The sequence below is a fragment of the Euleptes europaea genome, chromosome 2 (assembly GCF_029931775.1).
Source record: "Euleptes europaea isolate rEulEur1 chromosome 2, rEulEur1.hap1, whole genome shotgun sequence".
In the NCBI taxonomy this organism is placed as follows: Eukaryota; Metazoa; Chordata; class Lepidosauria; order Squamata; family Sphaerodactylidae; genus Euleptes; species Euleptes europaea.
Window position 1 is genome coordinate 21,263,448 of NC_079313.1, and position 22,586 is coordinate 21,286,033.

Below are 22,586 nucleotides of genomic sequence, written 5' to 3' on the forward strand. Positions count from 1 at the left end.
GACTGTGGGCAAGGAAGAAGCAGAACCCAGCCCTGACAGTTCTAAGGCCATGGTCGATTCCTACAAGACAGAATGCCAGGGCTTCTATTTGGGGGCTGGCTGTGGTCAATCAGGTTTTCTGCTAATTGTCTGAATTGTTGCTTTTACAATTATGCTACCTTGTGCAGGTTTTATTGTTATTACCTGCCTTGGGTCTCAGTTTTCTGGGGGAAACCTTTTTGATCAATCAGTGGGCAGTGAGGGAAAGGCACTCTGTCTAAAACCAGAGGCAATTTTTTCTTTCTTCTTTTTAACAACACTATCCATTCTGCAAAGTGACCCTCTGGTAAAAATTCCCTAGTTTTCAGCTAATACTGTGGACCCCAACATTGATACTACCTTGTAAAATTACACATAGGGCAAAAAAACCAAAACAGATCTAACTTGAATGGCTAAGGAGAATCCCACAATATTTATTTCACAGCTGGCTGAAAAACAGACATTCAGCCATGGCTCTGCAGAAATAAACATAAGCTGGCACAATGAACTGTGAGCCAAGAAAACCCCCATCTGAATGTTGCCTCTTCTTTGAACTCACCTTGTGGCTGCAGGCAACGCTTCATGTTCTCAGCCTCAATACAGAATATTGCAACCATCCCCTTAAGCACTATAGTATCGAGGATCAAACAAGATACAGTGTAGGAGATCTGCCCCCATGAAGGGACAGAAATCAGATCAGGACTACAAATACATGAGGAGGGGTGTCTAATCTTTTCCCCACCATTTCCCCCCAATTTAATTCCCCTCCCCGGCTGATTTTTTTACACTGTGGGGAAAGCACGTTATTGTAATGTTCCAGTATTATTTTTTGTTATGGAGTAACATGTTCAAAGAAAGTCATGATCTCTGCCCAAAATCAACGTATAAGTCCTGCTTGACTCTAGTTAATGCTGATTTTTTTTAAAAAAATAAAAACTTTTACAAAATCAGTTTTCAAAAAAAATTCAGAAGTAGAAAGGGCACCACAAAACGAACCTAGAAGTCTGCCCATTCTGCCCTCAAATGGTACGTTGTGATTTGCATTTCCCTTCTTAAGCTACCTGAATGCCTCAAGCGGCGGGCAGGCGGGAGGCCAGGCGTCTTCGCTTCTTTCTATGTTGGAGATTATGCTCTCCCTCAGACTCCGAATGCCATCCCCATGATCTGTGCAAAGAAAAAACAACAGCAAATCACAACTCATTCCTAGCAACCAGGCACAACACAGCAAGTTCCCTTGCCACCAGACAGTGGCCCATAGTGCTTGGAGAGTTGTAGATTCCACCATGTCTGATCACTAGGAACCACTGTGGGACCAGCATGCTCATCTGCAGTGGTTCCCAAACTTTTCGGGCCACCGCCCCCTTGGTTCCACAAACTCAACCCCAGCGCCCCCTACCCTATCCTATAAAAAGCATTATTCAAAATAGGGGTTTGCATGGCTCACTAAAGAAGATAATAACAAAATTTCAAAACAGTGACAATTAATTGCACATCTATTCAAAATCAAATTAAAACTTTTTAGTTGGAATTTATTCAACAAAACTGATGAACTTAGAATCATAAGAGTTGGAAGGGACCACCAGGGCCATCAAGTCCAACCCCCTGCACAATGCAGGAAATTCACAACTACCGCCCCCCCTTCACACCCCTAGTGACCAGAAGATGGCCAAGATGCCCTCCCTCTCATCATCTGCCTAAGGTCACAGAATCAGCATTGCTGACAGATGACCCAGTGGTACCAGCTCTTTAAAGTCTGGAAACAAATTCTGATAGTTTCCACCAAATTTGCCAGCATGGTGCCATAACTTGATCTATTGTAAATTAGTGGACAACACAGTTGAAGGGCCCCACCTCTAGCACCCCCCCTGCTGCCCCCTTGTCTCTTAGTGCCCCTCTAGGTAATCCTACACACCCCCAGGGGGTGGTAGTGCTCACTTTGGGAACCACTGCTCATCTGACCAAAGACTTTTGAAGGTGCTGCCTTGCAAACAGGTAAGATTGGCAGCATCCTGTTCACGCGCATTCTTCGCGACAGCTCCCGCAGAACGGAAAGGCCCTCAGGCTTCTACTGCTTTGCAGAATGCGCAAAGCCGCAATATTCAAGAGGGCCTTCTTATAAAGCTGGGGTGTTGAACTCATTTGTTACGAGGGCCAGATAGGACATAAATTCCATTTTGTCAGGCCGGGCCATGTGTACCATAAAATCTAATGCTATGTACCGAAGATACAAACTTCACAGAAGACATAGGCAAAGCCAATTAATGATATTATTTTTTATTTAAAATATGAACATGCTTAACACAATAACATTCTTCCAGTATTTTCTTTTATTTAACAGTCTTTGATCATTGACATCTCGGGACTGGGGGGCGGTGGCTGCCTTGGGCTGGCTCGCAGGCCAGATAAGAGCTCTCAAGGGGCCAGATCCGGCCCCCATGTTTGACACCTCTGTTATAAAAGAATCAGAACAACAGTATAAGACCAGTATTGTAGTCTATTCCATTGTTTACTGTATGTATCCCCCCCTTTTACTGCAACACAACGTCTTCCACCTTTGCATTACAGTAAATCAAGCTGTGTTACCTTAGGCCAAGTTTTTTGCTTGCATTGTTTTCCAGTTCTGTAATCCTAGCCCTGCTGCATTGTTTTGTTCAATAGATACCTTCGCTTTTTGATTGAATTGTTTTCATATTTTGTAATCCACCTTGGGTCATAAATTCTTGCAGAGATCCTTTTGAGAGGCTCAGAAAATCAGAGGGGACCCCCCACCCCCGGCCATTTTATTTATTTATACCTCACCTTTCTCCCCAGTGAGGATCCAAAGCAGCTTAAGTCATTCTCCCCTCCTCGGTTTTACCTTTGCAACAACCCTGTGAGGTAGGTTAGGCTGGCAGAGAGCAACTGGCCCAAGGTCATCCAGGAAGCTTCCACAGCATAGCAAGGATTCGAACTTGGTTCTCCCTGCCAGCAGCAGAGACCCAGCAGTTGTGACCCACTTCACGTGTCTTACAGTCTCCTCCCTGGGGAGGCCAAAAACCTGGTTTGGGAAACTAGCGGAGAAAAAAAAACCAACTCCCTAGATACACGACAAATATTGCATCAGACGTCAAAAAACAAAACAAAACGAAGGTGACTCTGTAAATCCAGTCAGAGAGCCACTCCCAATTGCTACGTGTCCAGTTCCAGGCAGATATTATCTCTTCTCCAAAGTGCAACCTGAGTTTTTCCCTTCCCGGCTGGGCATTCCCCCTGCAGAGAGCATGAGTCATTCTAGAAATTCTGCTGGAGCAGAACGTTTTGAATTTTGCAGTAACTGTGTGTGTCTGTGCAGTCAAGACAGATCTGACTTATGGCAACCCTGTAGGGATTTCAGACGTTCGGAGGGGCTCTGCCGTCGCCTGCCTCCGCATGGGCTGAGAGAGTTCGGAGAGAATTTCGACTGGCCCAAGGTCACGTGAAGGAGTGAGGGATCGAACCCGGTTCTCCAGATTAGAGTCTGCTGCTCTTAGCCACCACACCATGCTGGCTCTCTTGCAGTAACTAGTCTCCTTAAATCAGAGGAGGAGGAGGAGAAGAAAAAGGAGGAGAGTTGGTTTTTATATACCGACTTTCTCTACCACTTAAGGAAGAATCAAACCGGCTTATCATCACCTTCCCCTCCCCACAACAGACACCCTGTGAGATAGGTGGGGCCAAGAGAGCTCTAAGAGAGCTGTGACTAACCCAAGGTCACCCAGCTGGCTTTATGTGTAGGAGTGAGGAAACCAACCCAGTTCACCAGATGAGAGCTTTCCGCTCATGTGGAGGAGTGGGGAATTGAACCCATTTCTCCAGATCAGAGTTCACCGCTTCAAACCGCTGCTCTTAACCACTACATGCCTGTTTGAGCCTCCTTCCCGTTCAGCAAGCAGTGGCTGCAAGGTTTCCTTAGGACATCGCATGGAGGATAAGGGCAAAGATGCACATAAATACACAAGGCTGCCTTATACTGAGTCACTCCATTGATTTATCAAACACAGCATTCTCTGCTCTGACTGGCGATGGTTCTCTGGGGGGGTCTCAGGCAGAGGTCTTTCACATCATCCACTGCTAAATCCTTTTAACTGGAAATGCTGGGGATTGAACCTGAGACCTTCTGCTTGCAAAGCAGATGCTCTGCCACTGAGCCATGGCACCTCGCCTTAGAAAAGTTAGAGGCATCTACCTTGGTGTGCTAGAGAGACAGGGGGCTGCCTTGGTTCTTGCAATGATTGGGTTAGTGGAAAACAAATCATGGAGTGCTGAAATTGCTGGAGCCCCCCATCCCAGGTGCTCGGCACATGGCCAGCAGAGTTACCCATCTCTTTACAGTCTCTACTTTAAGACTTTTACAGGAGACAGACATGAACACATGAAGCTGCCTTATACTGAATCAGACCCTTGGTCCATCAAAGTCAGTACTGTCTACTAAGACCGGCATCGGCTCTCCAGGGTCTCAGGTTGAGATCTTTCACATCACCTACTTGCTTAGTCCCTTTAACTGGAGATGCTGGGTACTGAACCAGGGGAGGGGTTGTGGCTCAGTGGCAGAGCATCTGCTTGGCATGCAGAAGGTCCCAGGTTCAATCCCCGGCATCTCCAGTTAAAAGGACCAGCCAAGTGGGTGAAGTGAGAGCTGTCTGCTTGAGACCCTGGAGAGCTGCTGCTGGTCTGAGTAGACAATACTGACTTTGATGGACCAAGGGTCTGGTTCAGTATAAGACAGCTTCATGTGAACCTGGGACCTTCTGAATGCCAAGAAGATGCTCTTCCATGGTTAATGCTGGTCAAATGACCGTAATAAATCGAACTGAATTTGCTCTTCCATTGAGCCACAGCCCCACAGCCATCTGCTTGGGAAGTAGCAGGCCCCCACCTCCCAGCATTTGCAGATTTCGCCATAAGCAGTGATCCCAGATATGCCTGAGGACCTCTTGTCCCACAGGCAAATGGCTATCAAAGCACATGGGGTTTCAAGTAATAATAATAAGCACAGTTTGAGGCTTTTTCTTCTTTGTTTCCAGGTACTGACCTCCCGTTTTCTTCCATACTACTGAACGCCAGGGAATAATTAATAGTTTTACATCACAAAAAACTGCTGCTTGATTAGGGTGCTGCTAGACCCCATTCACAAAACTGGTTTCCTACTAAATCCATTTATGGTCTGGATACAGCCAGAGTGCCCAAAAATTGGCCTCAGCACTGATCAACACATCCTTTCCAGCAAGTAACCCCCAGCGTCCATTAGCCAACGCTCACATTTTTTCCGTAATGCAAAACAAGGCATCAAATGCATTTTATGCAAGCACATATAGATTTGGCCCTGGTACTCACATCAGGACATTTTCCCACATTCAAGACGTCATCTTGTTTTCCCAACAAGGGTATCAGAGCCAGAAATATAATCCCATGATCCATCTTAATTTCAATATTGGAGCCTGGGTTATATAGTGGTTACAGCTTCAGCCTAGGCTCTGAGAGACCCTGGTTCAAATTCCTACTCAGCTATGGGAGCTTGCTAGGTGACCTTGAGCCAATCTCACTTTCTCAGCCTAACCGACCTCACAGGGCTGTTGCTGAGGACAAGAGGGACAAGGGGTGAACAATATTGTCTGTTGCCTTGGGTCCCCATTGGCAAGACTAGAAGGGTAGAAATAAATAAGTAAAATAAGAGGAGGGGGATTTGCACACAAGTGTGAATCTCTATATACATAAACGAGAATGGAGTTCTGCACCCACTCGGCTGATTTAGAAACGAGGGGTAAGCTATCATTTCAGCTTCCAGCCAAGCTAAAAACAATGCAAAAGAAAAAAAAACAAGTGGGGAAAATCAGAGAGGTTGAGCCCTAACTAACAGCATCAGTCACCACACCCCTCCCCGTGTTGGGGCTCTTTATGGAGGGCCACCACTATCTTTGAGCTTGAGTAAGTCAGCTGATTTATTTAGTCAGTTTTATACCCAGCCCTCAGTCCCTGGCTTGCTTAGGCAGGAATTAGCTTCAGGATACATACGCAAGAGTCTTATGCCATCATCAGCTTTCCTGGAGAACGGCTTGAAAAACTGGAAGTAAACAGAGAAACCAGAAAGTCAGGTTTTGCTTATTAAAGACCACTGATCACGTTTGCCACAGTACATGAGAAAAGCAACAAAACATTTTGTCAAAGACCAACTGAAATTTTCACCTAGCCATTCTTTCCATCTTCCCTATGATACCGTTGCACATATATTGTGGTGTCACGAACCAGTGTGGTATATAGTGGTTAGTGTGTTGGACTAGCATCTGGGAGACCCAGGTCCAAATCCCACTCTGACATGGAAGCTTGCCGGGTGGTCCTGGGCCAGTCACACACTGTCTATCCTACCTCGCAGGGTTCTTGCAAGGATAAAATGGAGGAGTGGAGAATGGTGTAAGCTGCTTTGGGGAGAAAAGCATGGTATAAATGAAGTACATAAATGAATACTGTGGAATGAAAATAATTTCGATTCAGTTTTTGCTTGGGTAAGCTGCAGTATTGCAGTCCAAGCTCTGCTCACGACCTGAGTTCGATCCCAACGGAAGTTGGTTTCAGGTAGCCGGCTCAAGGTTGACTCAGTCTTCCATACTTCCGAGGTCGGTGAAATTAGTACCCAGCTTGCTGGGGGTAAAGGGAAGATGACTGGAGAAGGCACTGACAAACCACCCCATAAACAAAGTCTGCCTAGTAAACGTCGGGAAGTGACATCAACCCATGGGTCAGGAATGACCCGGTGCTTGCACAGGGGACCTTTACCTTTTATATAACAAGGCCTTAGGGTTGCCAACTCTGGCTTGGGAAATTCTTGGAGATTTGGGTGCAATGTCTGGGGAAGGATGGGTTTTAGGAGGCAGCTCAGTGAGGATGTGATGCAATAGAGTCTGCCCTCTGAAGCTGTGATTGCCTCCAGGGGACTCAATATCTGTGGTCTGGTTATGAGTTGTAATTCTGGGACATCTCCAGGCCCCACCTGAAGCCTGGCAACCCAACGAAGAGATAGAATCATAGAGATGGAGCATGGAAGCAGGGTGTGTGTGTGTGTGTGTCTGTGGACAGAGAGTCTACTAAGTTTGCATCTGTAGGGTATCGTGTCTTGCTGCTGAATATTACAATACCAACTGTTGTAGCAGCACTAAATTAAAAGCGGCCGTTTTCTCCAGGGGAACTTATCTTTATCAGCTGGAGATCAGTTGTAATAGCAGGAGATCTCCAGCTACAACCTGGAGGTTGGCAACCCTAGCTGCCAGCTCTGGGTTGGGAAATTGTTGGCAGATTTGGGGGTGGGGCTGTACAGCACAGAGTTTGGGAAGGGCAGGGGCTTCAGTGGGCTACAATGCCATAGAGTATATTCTCCAAAGCAGCCATTTTCTCCAGGGGATCTATGTAGTCCGGAGATCAGCTTTAATTCCAGAAGATCTCCAGGCCCCATGTAGAGGTCAAAAAAGAGAGAAGAAAAGCACTGATGGCTGCATCAAAAAATCTAATATGCTGCTATGCAGTATGCTGCAACACACAATTAAAAGGACACAATGCAATTATCACTATGCAATAATCATATATTCAACACAATACTGTAAAGTCCCGAAATCGTGAAAAAAACAGCCTAGAGACCTAGGACTGCCACATAGTGTCTCTCAGTTCCTCTTGTGAAAGGAGACTTGATCCGGGTGCGGTGTTCGTCAGCCCAGCAGTCGAGTCGCACCTGCACAATTTCTTCACCGGGTGCTGCCTTGTAGAATCCCTGGATGATAAGGAATCTAATTAAATCCCGAGATGGGGACCCGGCGTAACTCCCATTTCGCCAATGCTTTATCTATCGGGAGGCTATCTTATGTGGCAATAGATGAATGTCTATCATGTTGCCAAGGAATACATGACCAACTTCAAATGGAAGGCTGATAGCTGACGAACACCACACCCGGATCAAGTCTCCTTTCTCAAGAGGAATTGAGAGACACTATGTGGCAGTCCTAGGTCTCTAGGCTGTTTTTTTCACGATTTCGGGACTTTACAGTATTGTGTTGAATATATGATTATTGCATAGTGATAATTGCATTGTGTCCTTTTAATTGTTTGTTGCAGCATACTGCACAGCAGCATATTAGATTTTTGATGCAGCCATCAGTGCTTTTCTTCTATGTTTTTTGACCAGTCACTTATTAGCACAAGTTGTTTCTTTTGAATTCTAACCCATGTAGAGGTTGGCAACCCTAATTGGCACCTTAAAGACTAACAAGATTTTATGCGTAAGCGTTCAGAAACAAGTGCTGGAATTAAATCTCGTTAAGTCTTTAAGGTGCCACTAGACACATTTATTTTTGCTGCCACAAAACAATATGGCTACCCACCCCCCAGCCTTATATCCCTGGTGCAATCATTTGCAAACTTCCTTGGCCCTCTCTAACAGGTTGTGTACTTCCAACCTGCTCACAGGTGCATAAGTCACGTGTTTGCTTAACAGGTTTATCTGTCATCTTTGGGCTGGGCAAAATCACAAATCTCTCCGCAGCAGCAAATGCAAGCCGAGCGCAGAGAAAGGCCACGTCAGCAGGTTTCCCCAGGAAATGTAGAGGACCTGTAAGAATGAAAATAGAAAGGAGGGAGGGAGGGAGTTGTGTTGGCAGTGCATGAAGGAGGCACCTGTAAACCTGACCCTGAAACGTCAGGAATTCTGCAACCACTGATTCCAGGTTTTGTCATCAGAAATCATGCAAATGTATAATTTGCATGGTACATATAATTGGCATGGGCTGATCTGAGACTAGGGAAAAAATGCATTTGTAGTCATGGAAATAAATCTGTGGTGGTGATTAGCTATGCCAGAGGTTGTGGGGCCTCACTCCAGGGTGGAACCACAACTTCTAAGAAACACCAGGATGCTAGCAAGAACCTGCCGTTCTAACATGTAAAACTTGTCTGGTCTCCAGAGCTCATTATGCTGAATGCTTCCCCTCTCCCTGCTCCGCATCACTGGCTGCTGCTAGCTAGGAAACACTTGGGAGCATGACGCCCTCAAGATACCAGCAGATCTCTTCCAACATGTACCCCCAACTCTGTATCCCCATCCTAATGCTTCACAGAAATTCCCTGACATTGCTCAAGCTCTTTTTCTAGAACAATGAGGACTAGAAGCTCTCTCTTTGACTTCATATTTTATAAATGAAAACAGATTCACAGACTGGCTCTGAAAGGCATGGTTTGTACTGTGTCCTCAAGATGTTCCTAATTCCACACCAAACAGCCCAGCCCTATCTGTACATATTACTGCAGCATCATACAATACCCCCAGAAGGCAAGGTGGTGCTTCTCCACACAACCCGCTTCTTTTAGAAAGGCTCCAAAGCTCAGAGAAATGACAATTTGGCTGAGGTTATTCACTGATGCATATAATGAACCAAGAAATAAAAGCTGGATTCCTGAATTGCTGCTGTAACCATTATGCATTCCTTTCAATAGATTCTAGTGCAAGAGTATCAAGACAGATCACACTTCTGCTAATGGCTTACCTACATCAACCATTCAAGTGTCAAGGGGGAGTTGTGAAATTGCTGGTTCAAATTTCCCTTCAGCCATGAACTCAGTGGATAGTCGTAGGCAAACCAATAATCTCTTGGGCTCAATTTTCCCATCTGCAACATGGCGATAATGTAGTTTCAGGTGGGAGGCAGTTTGTGGTGGCATAACAAAATTCAAGTCCAGTAGCATCTTAATGACCAACAAAATTTTCCAGGTTATAAGTTTTCATGAGTGAAAGCTCACTTTCTCAAATAATAACATGTGGTGGAAAGTGCCATCAAGTCACAGCAGACTTATGGCGACCCTGAAGGGCAGGGGTGGGGAACATCAGGCCCGGGGGGGGGGCGTTTAAGGCCCACAAAGTCAGTTGGTCTGGCCCTTCATAGGTCTTGGCAGATCTCTAGCTCAGAAGGATCTAAGACTGGTGATCCACCCCCTCCTGCGGACAGGAATAGCCTCTATTCACAGCAGATGTGAGTTTGTTTTGTGGGCCGTGGTGAAACGTAGTCCCTCTGTACTACAAGAAGGCTGGGGGCGGAAGTGGCGACAATGGAGGGGTTAAAGGGGGCAGGGGCAGAATGCACAGGGGGGGGTTTTCTTAGCCAGTGTGTCCGCATTTCATCCCTGCAGGCGGATGTAGCAGGAGCCAGCTGTAGAACCCGGCCCCGTCCATGCAGAGCAGGAGCAACTCCAGTGTGTAGCTGGATGGCTATGCCTGGCTGGTGCAACAGGCCATCCAGGTGGGCGAGTGCGCCACCGGTTGGATTCCTGCCTGCTTGCCCGTACTGGGGGAGGTGGTCATCTGGGGCAGCTGCCTGCTTGGGGCTTGGTCGGCTAATTTTTGTTGATAATTCTGTATGGCCCGCGAATGATGTTATAAATATCCAAGTGGCCCTTGGCGGAAAAAAGGGTCCCCACCCCTGCTGTAGGGTTTTCAAGGCGAGAGATGTTCAGAAGGGGTTTGCCATTGCCTGCCTCTGCGTGGGCCGAGAGAGTCCTGATAACATAGCGAGGATAATACATCGGAGATAATATAGCAGCCTTCCTTACAAGGATGCTTAGACGTTTGCTCAGATAATGCATGGGCAATGTTTCGAGTGTTTTTTAAAACAGCGCACGATTCTCTTGAAGGAGATGTTTTCCTTATGAGAGCAGGGAAGGTTCGAAGCCATACCTACCGATTTTCCGCTGAGGTTTTGGCTTCCGTCCCGAGCACTTCAAAAGGCTCTAATTTTCCTACCCAGTAGCGTATTAAAAGTTCCCACAGGAATGAGACTCCTTTCAAGCTACAAGCCAGCAATGAGGCCTTGACAAGGAACACGAACAGGGAGGACCGCAACTCGTTCCACCACGGGCGTGAGGAAAAGCGGATGTGTGACGAAGGCATATGCTTGACTCTGCAGGCTCCGGTTCAGCACCCTGCTCCAAACACACACTGAGGCGCAGGCACCCCAAAGGGCCTGCGCCACATTTATTTCTGTGGGAACTACTTAGGCATGCGCCCAGAAGCGATGAAATGTACGTGGAAAAGGCAAGAGCTGGAAACCAATGCCAGCATTAAGCTGGTTCACAACATGCGAACTTTCCTCTTAAAAGAATTCTTCTCTTGGGACTTAAACAATGGGGGGGGGGGATTTCTGGGCATGAGACCAGAAATCTTGTAACTTATGCGTCCTTTCCTTTTAGAAACATTCAGCCTGAGAAAGAGCTTAGCGCAACTCAAGGGCTCACAAGTTACTTTGAGAATAATGAGGGCATTATAATAAAGGTATCATTTTTGGGGCTCTGTGAGTCTTTGTATCTAATTCTGAACTTGGCCTCTGAGTATGGATCATGTCTATCCTGTCTTTCTCCCCTAGGGTTGCCAACCTCCAGGTACTGAGACAAAGTATAGTAAGGGCTCTATAAATGACATACAAACTCTTATTCTATAAGCCAGTGAATTTAGTGACAAAAGTGAAAAAAATTACATACAATCTAATAAAGGAAACTTATGAAAATAACTATGAGTACATGTGAGGCAATACAATACAATGCAAAAATACAAATATATATATATTTTTTGGCTTATCTCATTCAATGACTTATTAGTCTCTTAGAATTTTGTACTGTTCATATGCTTATTGTTCCCTCAGGAACCGGGAGAAAGATGACGGACGATAGGTGGAGAGGAGCATCCGGACGGCGTTCCTCTCCACCTATCGTCCGTCATCTTTCTCCCAGTTCCTGAGGGAACAATAAGCATATGAACAGTACAAAATTCTAAGAGACTAATAAGTCATTGAATGAGATAAGCCAAAAATATATATATATTTGTATTTTTGCATTGTATTGTATTGCCTCACATGTACTCATAGTTATTTTCATAAGTTTCCTTTATTAGATTGTATGTAATTTTTTCACTTTTGTCACTAAATTCACTGGCTTACAGAATAAGAGTTTGTATGTCATTTATAGAGCCCTTACTATACTTTCTCTCAGCTTGACTTTTATGGTAAACGTGCCTTTTTTGCTCCAACCTCCAGGTACTAGCAGAAGATCTCCCGCTATTACAACTGATCTCCAGCCAGCAGAGATGAGTTCCCCTGGAGAAAATGGCCGCTTTGGCAATTGGTCTCTATGGCGTCAAAGTCCCTCCCCAAACCCTGTCCTCCTCAGGCTCCGCCCCAGGAACCACCCGCCGGTGGCGAAGAGGGACCTGGCAACCCTATTCTCCCCAATGGGGACCCAAAGCAGCGTACATCATTCTCCTCTCTTTGCTTTTATCCTCACAACAACCCTGTGAAGTAGGGTCGTGACTGGCCCAAGGTCACCCAGCAAGCTTTCATGGCCCGAGTGGGGATTCGAACCAGGGTCGCCCAGAGCCTAGTCCAACAGTCTAACCACTACACCACATTAGCTCTCACTGCTATGACCCTTAGGCTGGATTTGTACACTGCGCAGGCCACAAATGAAGCCCTAGCAAAATTAACACACTGCTACAATTCCCGTAGCTCTTTTTTAGGTCTGTTTGCCCCAAGGCTCTATTTTTTAAAATTAAAATATTTATTCAGGTTTTCAAGGCCCTGTTTACACACAGCGTGGGCCAAAGGTAAAGCAGTCACACCCATGTAAATATCACATACCTACCCCCACCACATGTAAATACACTTACCACACGCACAGACCCATTCACAAGTAGCATTAGTATGCCTGCAATCACCCTGGGCCAATCCAGCTATACAGTCTTATCTGCTTTTCCTCAAGATATCTCACAGAGGTGTACCACGTCCTCCCCTCCTCCATTTTACCCTCATATCAGCCCTGTGACAGAGCAACTGGTCGCCCAACAAATTTCACCACTGAGCAGAGATTCAAACTCAGGTCTCTCCCAGGGCTGTTTAGCTTGGAAAGAAGGCGGCTGAGGGGAGACATGATAGAGGTCTATAAAATTATGCATGGTTTGGAGAGGGTGGACAGGGGGAAGTTTTTCTCCCTCTCCCAGAATACCAGAACGCGGGGTCATCTGCTGAAGCTGGAGGGTGAGAGATTCAAAACAGATAAAAGGAAGTATTTCTTCACACAACGCACAGTTAAATTGTGGAACTCCCTGCCCCAGGATGCGGTGATGGCTGCCAACTTGGAAGGCTTTAAGAGGGGAGTGGACATTTTCATGGAGGAAAGGGGTAATCATGGCTACTAGTTAAAATGGACACAAGTCATAATGCATACCTATTCTCTCCAGAATCAGAGGAGCATCCCTATTATCTTAGGTGCTGTAGAGCAGGAGTGGGGAACGTCAGGCCCGGGGGCCGTATAAGGCCCGCAAAATCATTTGGTCTGACACTTCATGGGTCCTGGCAGATCTCTAGCTCAGAAGGATGCTGCCCTGCCTGAATCTCTAGGGCCCTGTTGGGGACAGCAGAGCGGTAGAGGGACACAGGCAGGATGGTGCTGCTGCAGTCGTCTTGTTTGGGGGCTTCCTGGAGGCACCTGGTTGGCCACTGTGTGAACAGACTGCTGGGCTCGATGGGCCTTGGTCTGATCCAGCAAGGCTTTTCTTATGTTATTTTCATTCCTAGTTGCAACGCTCTTTTACACTACACTGCCTTGCTAGTTTCTTTATTATGTATTTAGAGATTTTATATGATGCTTCTTTGGGATCTACTCAAAGAGAGTCACAAGTAAAAGTACCACTATGAGCATATGGGAATGGGTCAATGAGATGAAAACTTACTCGGGGAAGCATTTTACCCCGGCCCATGTCATGTACAAAGCACACCCCAGGGCAAACCAAGTCTTGACTTCCACGGCAGCCCCAAGTTACACAGGCTTATTGGCAGATGGTTTAGCTGTGACATTTATCTTGGCAGAAGGTTTGTTAATATTAAACTGCTGTATTTATTCAATTAGCGATTGGCCGAGAGACCAAGAGATGGAAATAAAGCTCCGCTGCCAACTCAAACAACAGGGGGCCACTTCTTAAAGCGAACTCCTGGACTCTACCCCCTTTCATGCATGTAAAGCTGCCACCTCATGCGTGTGAGATTGCGCGGAGAAATCTCAAAATGAGCCGGGTCGTACGAGTCCTAACAGCTTGCAGCCCTTACTGTGAGCAAGCAGATTCCAAAAAGAGCAGAACGAAAAGGAGGGGTGGGGGAGAGATGCTAACCAATGTGCAGAAGGGAACTGACCTCAAGTCTTCATTGCACCCTAAGCTGTAAAAACAGACAGGATCCCAAATAAGTTCTACAGTGCTTTGCATATACACATTTGGTTCTTAGTCAAAAGGATTTTAATGCTGAAAGTACAGTCAAAACAGACTGCACTTTCAGTGTTAAAATCCTTTCACCTATTCTCAGCCTCTCTGGGCATGTCCTCTTAAGAGCAGGCTTGTAAGTAACTGCTTGCCTAGTCACCTGCAGCAAGTAAGAATAGCCTTCGCACAGAGATTTTGTAACCCGGAAGAGAACTGGTGTGTGACTTTCCCCATCGCCAATGTGCCACAAATGCCTAACACAGATGCAGGCAAGCAGAGAGGCTAGTGGAATTTTTCTCATCACTTTGGAAGACTTCTTTGCAAGATCGGTCTTACAGTCATAAGAGCGTAAGAGCTGACCTGCTGGATCGGACCAGTGGTCCATCTGGTCCAGCACACTGTCTCCCACAGTGGCCAATCAGTTGCCCAGGAGGGCCCACAAACAGGGGCCTTTCTCAGATGTTGCCTCCTAGGACTGGGACTCAAGAGGTTCCCAAACTTTTTAAAACAAAACCAAACCACCAGAAGATTTTGCAGGACTTAAAACCTCCATCAGAGAACCTCTCAGCTACCTAAAGATACACTCCCTCTGGCCAAGGAGTCAGGATCAATAAGTTGTCAGATGGTTTGGGAATAAACCTCTTTTGGAATGACACCCACATAACTCATCTTTTCCCCAGCATCCCTTGCTGTGAGGAAGCATGGGAACCAATTCCATTCATGGAGGAAGTGGGTGAGAAGGAGTTCAAATTAATGTGGAGACTCCTGCACATCTAACTGAGCTATGCTGCCCCTATCACAACATGTCTCATGAAAATATGTGCGAACGATGGTCACCCACTGTTGCCCCCAACCCCTTTGGCCACCGTTGCATTGAGACAGGAATACCAACAACAGTGTGGCTTGGAAACCTCCCCCTCCCTTCCACTTTTTCAACTAAGCCATGTGACAGCTCAGTTGGAAGATGGCAAGTGCAAAAAGTCCCTTAAAGAGGAGGAGGAGGAGGAGGAGAAGAGTTGGTTTTTATGCGCTGACTTTCTCTGCCACTTAAGGGAGAATCAAACCAGCTTACAATCACCTTCCCTTCCCCTCCACACAACAGACACCCTGTGACGTAGGTGAGGCTGTGAGAGAATGACTTGCCCAAGGGCACCCAACTGGCTTTGTGCGTAGGAGCAGAGAAACAAATCCAGTTTACCAGATTAGCCTCCGACACTCATGTGGAGTAGGGAATCAAACTCGGTTCTCCAGATCAGACTCCACCGCTCGAAACCACCGTTCTTAACCACTATACCATGCTGGTTCTTAAGGATGGGGGGAATGCACAGCCTAGATCTGCCATTTTGGAAATAGAATTTAGTTCCCCCCATCTCCATATTGGCAGTGGGCAGCGTGTTCACAGATATTCCAGTCACCGCCACCCTGCATTTTCCCTTTTAAATCAGACCAATCAAGGTTTAACTGATGTAAAGGAGGGGAGCCCCACATGCTGTGTTCCAAATAAGCATGATTCTGTGCGGACACTCCCTTTAAATGCAGGGGCACAACGCTTCCCATTCATGAAAAAACACCCTTGCAGGAGCAACTCTACGCTCTGCATTCAGTCACCTCCATCTTTACCCCAATGGGAACTTTACCTTCAAAGTTGGGTAGCCAGTAATTTTAAAATCTGAACATATTTTCTGGTTGGTCATCTCAGCACAATCGACCACACCCAGCATCACGGCAGGTCTCCAATCTAGAGAGGAAAAAAAGCGAGACAAAACACAAGGCATTACGGTCTCTCCGTTTTGCTAAGAAATATGACTCAGGTGCACACGGACAGTTAACAAGAAGCGGCTGCATATCCCCTTACAAGAGATCAGAATTAAATGGCACCCAAAAAAACACATTAAACAAAGTTTAGTCCAACTTTTTTTTTTTTTTGGCAGTGAAACCGCTGGCTGAGGAGCTTACGCCCTAAAGCAGAGGTCCCCGTTGCATCGGGTCTCTTTAGCATCAGGTCTGTTTAGAATCCTGAGAAAGAGTGGTGGGTGCCACCACAAAATGGCAGCCATAGGGGTGGGATTGGGGCTTGACTTTGGGGGAAAGGCACTGTTTGGTTTCAGTCCCCACAGAAAGAGGAAGGTTTGCTCCCTGTAGAGAGTCTACTAAGCCCAGAAACATAAGGGAGTCTGTGAGCATGCCGAGGGCTAGGGTTGCCAGGTCCCTCTTCACCACCAGCGGGAGGTTTTTGGGGTGGAGCCTGAGGAGGGCAGGGTTGGAGGAGGGGAGGGACTTCAATGCCATACAGTCCAATCGCCAAAGTGGCCATTTTCTCCAGGGGAACTGATCTCTATCGGCTGGAGATCAGTTGTAATAGCAGGAGATCTCCAGGTACTACCTGGAGGCTGGCAACCCTACCAAGGGCACATGTCGACGACACGCCAGCTTGAGATGACGTCAGTGCTTTGCCGGTCAGTCAAATGGTAGGGAGCAACCTCAGGTTGCCAGCCCCGGGTTGGGAAATTCCTGGAGATTTGGGTGTAGAGCCTGGGGATGTGGGGTTTGTGGAGTGGAGGGACCTCCACCGATTATAATCTATCTAAAGATAGTTTTCTATTTAAGATACATTATAATCAAAAGTTTATTCATCATGAAACAATGGTTGGTTTTTTATTTATGTAACATGAGGCTGGATATTCATGCAACATTTAAATTTTTCGGTAAATGAATTCCATTAATCCAATCACAATGTCATGCTCTTCCAGAAGTTTCTGTAAGATTGTTTTAGGCATTTTTTTCTATTTAGAAGATATTATCACAGATGCTTGGTTTTGCAGTTCTCAAAACTGTGAATTTGTGTCTACAGAGATAACATGCCTCTTCTTCACAGCAAAAATGTTATAAAATAAACACAAAGTTGAGATAAAGACCTGAATCTCATTGTTCCTTTGCCAATCTATGTATAAAGAATCATCTCCTTACATATTAAGTGCTAAGTTTCAAGAACTTCAATGAGCAGAAGATTGGAGTGGACCTGGTCTGCACAAGGAGCTAAGTGTGAGGAAGAAGAAGAGTTGGTTTTTATTTGCTGACTTTCTCTACCACTTCAGGCAGAATCAAACAGGCTTACAATCACCTTCCCTTCCCCTCCCCACAACAAACACCCTGTGAGGTAGGTGGGGCTGAGAGAGCTCTTAATAGAACTGTGACTAGCCCAAGGTCACCCAGTTGGCTTCATGTGTAGGAGTGGGGAAACCAACCTGGTTCACCAGATTAGCGTCCGATGCTCATGTGGAGCAATGGGGAATCGAACCCGGTTCTCCAGATCAGAGTTCACCGCTCTTAACCACTAGACCAACCTGGCTCTCCACGCTGGAGGGAGGGGCAAGCAGTAAAAATGAAAGTAAACCTTTTTGAGCAGAATACCCCACAAGTCTTGGGATCTTTGTGTGTGCAGTCTGAGGTTTATCATGTTGTTCTCTCCTTGGAGGACAAAATCTATAATGGCAGCAGGCCATAAAAGAGACCCAGTTTGGGAATATTTTAATGAAGTTCCTCTATCTCTGGGTAAGGCAGGCATGCATGCAAAATGCAAACACTGCAACGAAGAAATACAAGGTCTGGTGGCCCAAATGAAACTGGAGATAGTTCACCTCACAAGAATTTCATAATTATCTATGTATTTCTAATAGTATAACCAAATCAGTAATTTTTGATAAAACTAATCTGAAAAGTTATTATTCTAAAAATGAAACCTTCATCTGGTTGTAAATATTAAGATTATACCAACAAGAACGAGTCTTTATGTAGAAAACCATGATTTAAATCGTCTTACTGACTATAGATTTAAATCATTATTTAAATCGATTTGATTTAAATCAAATCGATCGTTTCACAGTATAAGCTTTCACAAGTAACAGCTTCCTAAATCAGATAGGAGTTGGAATGGAGATCTCGAGTCCTTATATTCCAGTCAGAAGGCGGGAGGGGTGTTGCAAAGAAGGAATTCAGGATGCAGAGGTACAATGAACATTGTAATCAGCTAGATTACATCAGAGAAGAAATGCTTATGAGGCAGAAAATTAGGATTCTTATCTCATTACAGATGCTATGTCCCTATTCAATCCTGCAAGGTCCATTGTTCTGAATCCAGGTAGAAGGCTATGTTCAGAGCTAAGTTAAGCTGAAAGAATGCCTTTCCCCCCACCCCAGATGCTTTAATGTGTTTCCCCAGTAATGAAGCTGGATCCAGTGCAACCCCTAGGCCAGGGGTGTCAAACATACGGCCCGGGGGTCAGATCCGACCCCTTGAGAGCTCTTATCCAGCCTGCGAGCCAGCTGAGGCAGCCAAACCCCACTACCAACCTGGGCTCGCGAACCACTGCGGGCTTACTAGCCGAGGCAGCCACCCCTGCCGTCACTATCTGGGTTGGTGAGTCCGCTGCGGGCCAAGGAAGCAATCCCCCACACACACTCTCGATCTGGGCTGGCGAGGCATGGTCCCGTCCAACCAAGAGACATTTATGTCATATCCGGTCCTCGTAACAAATGAGTTCGACGCCCCTACCCTAGGCTCTCAACAGAGTCAGAGGGTGTCAGCTGGATCCCATCAAAAGAGGGAAGCGCCACATTTTCCAGGCCTTCAGCCTTCCTGACCCACCTCACCACCCGCTAGCTGGGATTTAGTTTCAGCTTGTTCACCCTTTGCCATTTATAACCACAGCAGCTAGGCACCAGTTCTTGAACCTCTCAGGAGTCACCAGGTGATTTGGATAAAGAGACACAGCGCTGAATGTCATCAGCATATTGATGACAACCTACTGCAAAACCACAAATGATTTCCGCTAAGGGATTCCATGGCAGGACTTGAACCTTGAGCCACCCTGCTAGGCAGGCACATCTGTAAACAGAGGACAGTGTGGGGAGGGAGGAAGTTTTAAGAAACACCTGGCAGAAACCGTAGGTGGTGAATTCCAATTCTGAAGGCTCTTTTGCATAAAATAATCCCTGGAAACAGAAAATGAGCACGACAGGGAGGAGGTTTCTGCCCACTCACTGAGGCTGCTGTGCTGTTTTGCTATTGGTAGGGGAACAGAGGGGAACAGAACACACGATCCTGCACCTTCAGTGGTGCGGCATATTCTACCACCTCATTCTCTGGCATGCCAAAATCATGGAACAGCGAATGGGTCCTTTGCCAGAAAAAATGTGTCAGTTTTACCCAGTACTTGTTTTTACAGCATTTTTGTTAGGGTGTTTGGGGGGTTGAGAAGGGAATACACCACAGGGCTTTCCGAGGATGAACCAGAAAAAGTTATTGTTACCTAGGGCGCTTTTACACATGCTGAATAATGCACTTTAACATGCACTTTCAATGTACTTTAACAATCATTTGCAAGTGGATTTTGCCATTTCACACAGTAAAATCCAGCTGCAAAGTGCATTGAAAGTGGATTGACAGTGCATTATTTGGCATGTGTGAAAGCACCCCTAGTCTAAACTACAGGAACAGGACGAGGTATGAACATTAAAAGGTTTAGAATGAAGCTTCCATATACATCTAAGGACCACTTTATACGTCACATGGGAATATACATAAATAAGGACATTCCTACATTTATTCCAGGTGGGTAGCTGTATTAAGCTGTACTAGCAAAACAGAGTAGAAGCCCAGTGGCATCAAAAAGTCTGCCCAAATTTATTCCCCGCATGAGCTTTCTTGAGTCAGAGCTCAAGAGTGCATTGAGGAGTGTATCGGGCCAAGTAAGCTCTGATTCATGACAGCTTATGCTGGAATAAATTTTGTTAGAATTTACATTGCCACTGGACTCCTGCTATATTCATATTATTTAAGAAAGTGTACATACCAGAAGCAAGATACTAAAAATTCAGACAACTGAATTCTGATTTTCATCAAATGCACCATCACACACCTTAAACAAAAATTCAATGTAGTACTATTTGTGCATGACTTGAGTTTTTAAAGTGCACAGTACATTCCCAGAACTGCACATTTTGTGTCTGGGTGCTCGATCAAAAACAAACAAACTAAAATTGCCCACTTGATAGGAATGCGATCTGACACCAGGCAGGACACAAAAGTTCTGCCCTTTTTGCCCATACATTTTTAAAAGTTTAGCTGTCATCATCATGGCTGTTAGCTTAAAAATAACAGGAGAGGTGTTAGTGTAAATTCAATATTATTTATCTGCAGTACCAGCTTACCTGGCTGGCACTACTGTGTAACTCAGCCAGAAGAAAGGCTTCCACCTCCAAGGCTTATCTAAATTAGGTAGTGGGAAGAAGGAGACAGCGGAAGGCGGGTAAGAGAAGTGGGACAGGCGGCAGGAAATTGTGGAGGCCATCTCCAGCTGAAACAGAGATTAAGGGTTTAAACCAAAGGCCTACAAGTATCCCACACCCTCCGATTCGGAGAGGAACCTACACAGCTCCATCAGCCCTGGCCGTAGATCAAAGCCAAGGACCGAGGACGCGCCAATTGTTATTTCCCGTGGCCTCTCTGTCTCCACCACTGACTCAATGGGACCTTGGGCAAGCGCCTTCATCTTCGTTTCCTCATTTGGAAAAACTAGGATAATGATAATCATGTGTCCCTTCTAGTAAAAAGAGCTTTGAAACACGGTGCTTATGTCTGCTGTCCTGAATACAATGCTACTCATCCTTCACCAGAGATCGTACCCAGGGCGTGCCACAGATGATCAACATCCCTTGGTTTCTATTGAGACCTACGGATTTGCTGAATGATTACAGCCAGCCTCGCTGCAGCTGTGGAGATGGAAGGAATGGAAATCAGCAGCTTCATCGATAAAGCAAATACAGTCCAAGAGAACGCAGGGTTCTGCCCGTTGACCAATGAACAATATTTGCATACAGTTACCCATGCAATTTCTACTGCGATGATTTTCAAATCAGTTCATGAGAACAAGATCAGTTGACAGGTGGAGGACGTTGCCCTGATAATGACAGATCCCAGGAAGCGCGTTGGAGCACTAGAGAAGATACTTGCTGAAGACTGCTGTCCCTGAGGCCAGAGAGAATACCTGAGGCAGATCAAGACAAGCCTCTTCTTAAGGGATCTGTTTTTGGAACAGCAAGGGCTGTTAATGGTGTCAAAGAAACCCAATGACTGCAGCTGCCAACTCTGCTCATCCCAATAATGGACTTTGAAAAGGGGGATAATATTGAGAGCAGATACTCTTCATAATCTTCTCCCCTGCCTTGACATACTGATTTACGTATTTAAAACATTTATTAGCTGCCTTTCTTCCTTACAGAGGTCAAGGTGGCTTACAATATAAATAAAATACAACACATAAAACCAAAAATTAAAATCAAAAGTTGCCTCCTAAAGATCGAAAGTGAGGGGCCTAAGCACACCTCCCTGGGGAGGTTGTTCCATAACGGTAGGGCTACCACTGAAAAGGCCCTCTCTCATGTACCCATCAAACAAGCGTCTTTGATTGATGGGACAGTAAGCAGGACTCTCCCTATGATCTTAATGCCTGGGCAGGAATACATGGGAGAAGACTTCAGATACTCTGGTCCCAAGCCATATGGGGCTTTAATGGTCAAAAACAATACCTTGAATTGGTAGGGCTGATAGCCAGTATAGCTGCTGTAGCATCAGAGTCCCGTGCTGCCGATAGAGTCCCAACCAGCTACTGTTGTGTTGCCTCTTGGGGCAGCTAGTATGATGGCCTTGATTCGAAATGAAGGGCATGTGAATTAGAATACATCCAAAGGATAGTAATCCAGGTAACTCTGCACTGGTTATCAGCTTCTGGTTATCAGCCTTTATTAGCACTCCCTAGGGAAGTGATGCCCAACAGGTAGCTCAAGATCCTGCGTTAGCTCGCCAGCTGCTGCAGAGTAGCTCATGCATCCCCTGGAAGACCCAGGGGAAAGTTCATGAACAGATTTACTCCAGACTTTTTTTGTTTTTTAACAACTTCTATTTCATAGGATTTTTTCTGCACTGCTTAGCTGATAGCTTCATTTTGGGCACTCTTCCTGGTTCATGTTGTTTCCAGGACAGGACAAAACTTGGTAACTTGCTGGGGAGGGAGAGTAGTTTGGGATATTCTTCGTTATTCAGAAGTAGGACTCATTAAAGAAAAGGTTGTGGCTCAGTGGTAGAGCATCTACATGGCATGCAGAAGGTCCCAGGTTCAATCCCCGGCATCTCCAGTTAAAGGGACTAGGCAAGTGGGTGATGTGAAAGCCCTCTGCCTGAGACCCTGGAGAGCCCCTGCCAGTCTGAGTAGACAATACTGAC

At 45.9% G+C, this 22,586-nt stretch overlaps 1 protein-coding gene across 1 annotated transcript in view; it reads right to left on the reverse strand.

Moving 5' to 3' along the window:
- The window catches only part of QSOX1 (quiescin sulfhydryl oxidase 1), a 102,343-nt gene that overhangs the window by 56,599 nt on the left and 23,158 nt on the right, over positions 1–22,586 (reverse strand). The window contains exons 2-4 of the mRNA XM_056844694.1: positions 15,943–16,043; positions 6,049–6,097; positions 1,080–1,182 (exon numbers count right to left, since the gene is read on the reverse strand). Of these exons, the coding sequence (XP_056700672.1) occupies positions 1,080–1,182; positions 6,049–6,097; positions 15,943–16,043 (253 nt within the window). The remainder of the gene's footprint in view (positions 1–1,079; positions 1,183–6,048; positions 6,098–15,942; positions 16,044–22,586) is intronic.